This window comes from Corapipo altera, unplaced genomic scaffold, assembly GCF_003945725.1.
Source record: "Corapipo altera isolate COAL_440 unplaced genomic scaffold, ASM394572v1 44, whole genome shotgun sequence".
In the NCBI taxonomy this organism is placed as follows: domain Eukaryota; kingdom Metazoa; phylum Chordata; class Aves; order Passeriformes; family Pipridae; genus Corapipo; species Corapipo altera.
In genome coordinates, this window is record NW_020884880.1 from 20531249 (window position 1) to 20534320 (window position 3072).

The 3072-nt window shown below is 43.5% G+C and overlaps 1 protein-coding gene across 1 annotated transcript in view; it reads left to right on the plus strand.

The window, feature by feature from the left end:
* Positions 1-1729, plus strand: part of CNOT10 (CCR4-NOT transcription complex subunit 10) — a 33843-nt gene extending 32114 nt beyond the window's left edge. The window contains exons 18-19 of the mRNA XM_027639137.1: positions 1-28; positions 1439-1729. Of these exons, the coding sequence (XP_027494938.1) occupies positions 1-28; positions 1439-1593 (183 nt within the window). The 3' untranslated portion in view covers positions 1594-1729. The remainder of the gene's footprint in view (positions 29-1438) is intronic.
* Positions 1730-3072: the final 1343 nt, after the last annotated feature.

A 3072-nucleotide genomic window follows, 5' to 3' on the forward strand; every position in this document is an offset into this window, starting at 1 on the left:
CTGGCTGTATATCTGGAATTACAGAATGGTAAGTCTGGAAATGTTCTATCAACCTAAATTTTGGATACAAAGGGAAGAGGGCAGTAGTCATTATTCCTACTCTACAGAGAAATGTGCCAGTGTTTTGAATTATACCCTTTAGGCCCTGCCTCCATTTTAGACTGCTATAGATCTATGTATCCACACCTTCATTTCTACAGTTTATTGTGATCCCGTTCTTACACACTCCACATTCATTGCCTGAAGTCTTCTATGCTTTGTGCAGAACTGGATAGCCTATTAAAACCTTTGATGAGGTATATACTATAAAGAGGGTTTGAAAGGCTTTCCATTAAAAGACAACCACAATCCAGTTTCCCAAAGAAGCCATATCAAGGCCTATGTAGCAAGTATAGCAGCAAAGCTTGTAATATTGACAACTCACTCTTCCAAAATGCTTCCTTTTGAAGGTTCACTGTGTTTGTATGGGGGAAAAACTCTACATAATGGGAAACTGGAAAAGTTGCATCTGAATTCTGCAGTGTGAGCAGACTGGTGCAGCTGCTGATTGAAGCTGTCATGGTTGCAGATCTGTGCCCCTTGGGGCTTAATATCCAAGTGTTGTGAAATGTTCTGTTCTCCTTCAGTTGTCTTGCATTGCAGGCAGGCAGAGGACTCGAGTATTTGCATTCAGAATTGAGACTTCTGCAAAGCTTTTCTTACAAAGATATTTCTAAATTGGAATTTTGGAAACCTTTCTTTCTGCAAAAAGATGTATGGAGCAGAAGGGAGTAGAAAGTGGGATTTACATCTCCCACCCCCTTTTTAAGTATATAACAAAAAAAGACTGAAGACATTTTTTGTTCTATAAATGGCAACAACCTCTTCTGAAACTAAAACTTCAGTGAAAGAAAAGTATTTGTAAGAGAGAGAAATATTCCTTCAGAACTCAGCATCTTTTCTCCTAAATTGTACAGGTTTAATTTTTAACAAATAATAGGTTTTCTATTTATGTTGGTGTTTAGTTGATGGGCCATGCATGCAGTTGAAAATGAGTTTTCTTGGTTTAAAAGTGTTTTATATACACCCTCAACAGTTGCATTACTGTCTGCAATGTCACAGTGTGAGGGCATTTTGTGTGAGATCTAGAGTCTAACAACACAGCTGGGAGAGGGAAGAGGTGCCCTTCAGGAATATAGAAGGTGCTCTGGCATCTTCCAGCCCTGAGGTAAAAAATTGATGTCTTCAGCTAAGAATAGGTAGACTCAAGCAGAAGTATTTTTTTCAAGTTAACTGTTTTCTAATGCTTTTCATGTCCATGTCAGTGTTTCACCTACTAGGAAGACTGCTGGAGTCTGTGGGCCAGGCTCAGGGCTGGCTCATCAGCTCCGTCCCTAGAACAGTGATTCGTAAGTCATAAAATGGTATTTTGGTTTTTTAAATCGAATTTGTCTTGTAGGTAACACGCAGCTGGCACTGCAGATCATCAAGAGGAACCAGCTGCTCCCTTCCGTGAAAACACTCTCTGACATGCGGAAAAAGCCTGTTTTCCAGCCAGTCCACTCAATCCAGCCCATTCAGATGCCAGCTTTCACTACTGTTCAAAGGAAGTGAGGTTGTTCTTCAACTTGCTGCTGCTGTGCCCATGAGGGCTTGGGATTTTGTATATTTTTTTAACCTAGGACACCTGAATACCCCAATTGCTGGAGTGTGTTTATGTAAATTTTTAATAAAACATATAAACAAAACCACTTGTTTTTAAAGGTTATTTCATGAACAATGAGAGATGGTATCTGCTTTGAATGGGAGTGGCACTTTACTTACCAAGAAGAATTGGTTAACCAAGTGTGTAATTCAGTTCTTTTTGAAGAGAATGGGGGGAGGGAAGTGACTGGAAGGAGAAAATCATTTACTTAAACCAAAGCTCTTGAAAGACCAGTTGAGCTGTTGTGTTGGCTGCTGTGTTTTAACACCTATGAGCCATGATATTCCTCAAAGAAGAGGCCTTTGCCCAACTTGATGTAGCTACAGTCCTCTACCCTGCAGAAGCTGGGAGTTGGGGCCCTGCCATTGATGAAGCTGCCTCTTCAGCTGTAGGGGTGGATGATGCCTGAGGGAGAGTGTACTGGTGTGATGGGGGGTGTCCTGAGTGGGGGGCTGTGCTGTTAGGTGAATGCCCCTTCAACAGTGCTTCCCTCTCACACTAGAGGGACTCTGACTGCTCCTCCAGTCTCTGCAGCAACACAGGGGGCAAGAGCTAAAAGGCTGTTTGCCGAAATAATGGATCAGCACCTGCAAAGCGTTTGTCAGTGCTGGGCAGCAGTAGCACTTCAGCTGGATGGGGGCCTGTTGGCTTTTTTTTTGGTTGGTTTTCTTCTCCCTGGTTTTCTTCACCCAAAAGAAAGATGTAATGGTGCAGGTACAGTGGAAAAGTGCTTGGCTGTAAGAAAAAGGTGTTCTGTTCTCTGGGGTTTTTTTCAAATGCAGTTTCCAGCGTAGAGGAATACCTCTCAGGAAAAAAATAAAAATCTGCCTTTTACTCAAACCAAGAGGTTGTAAGATAATCAAGGACTCTCTGGTGCAAGCACAGGCAAAGCAGTGAGCCATCCTGCCTTGGGACTTAATGTGGGCATAAGATAATTGGTGCCCAGCATGGAGCCCAGAACCTCTCCTCACATTCTCTCCTGGGCTGTTTTGTGCTGTTCCAGCTATTTGAGCCTTTGCCCTGATAATCTCCAGGATAGAGCTGAGCTAACACCTTATCTCCTGGTGCTGCTGGCATTGTACTTTGCCTCCAGGCACCACCAAGAAAATCACTTTTCCAAGCAGCACCTGGGATGTGAGGCCTGCAAGTTCTGCGCTCGGTCTCGAGCATGAGGCAGTGCAGATGTGTGCAGCAGAGGAAGGCAGCAGGGTAGTCTTGGGTTTGTGTCCTTGATCTTGAAGAAACAAGCCACAACTGACAGAAGCAGAACAGTGAGTACTGAACAATGTGCAAGTTGTGGAATGAGCACAGATGTGTCTCCTGCAGGAAGCAGTACATCAGCAAGCTTGGGACCCGCTACTAGCCCTCCTGTTAGATAACTGGCTTCC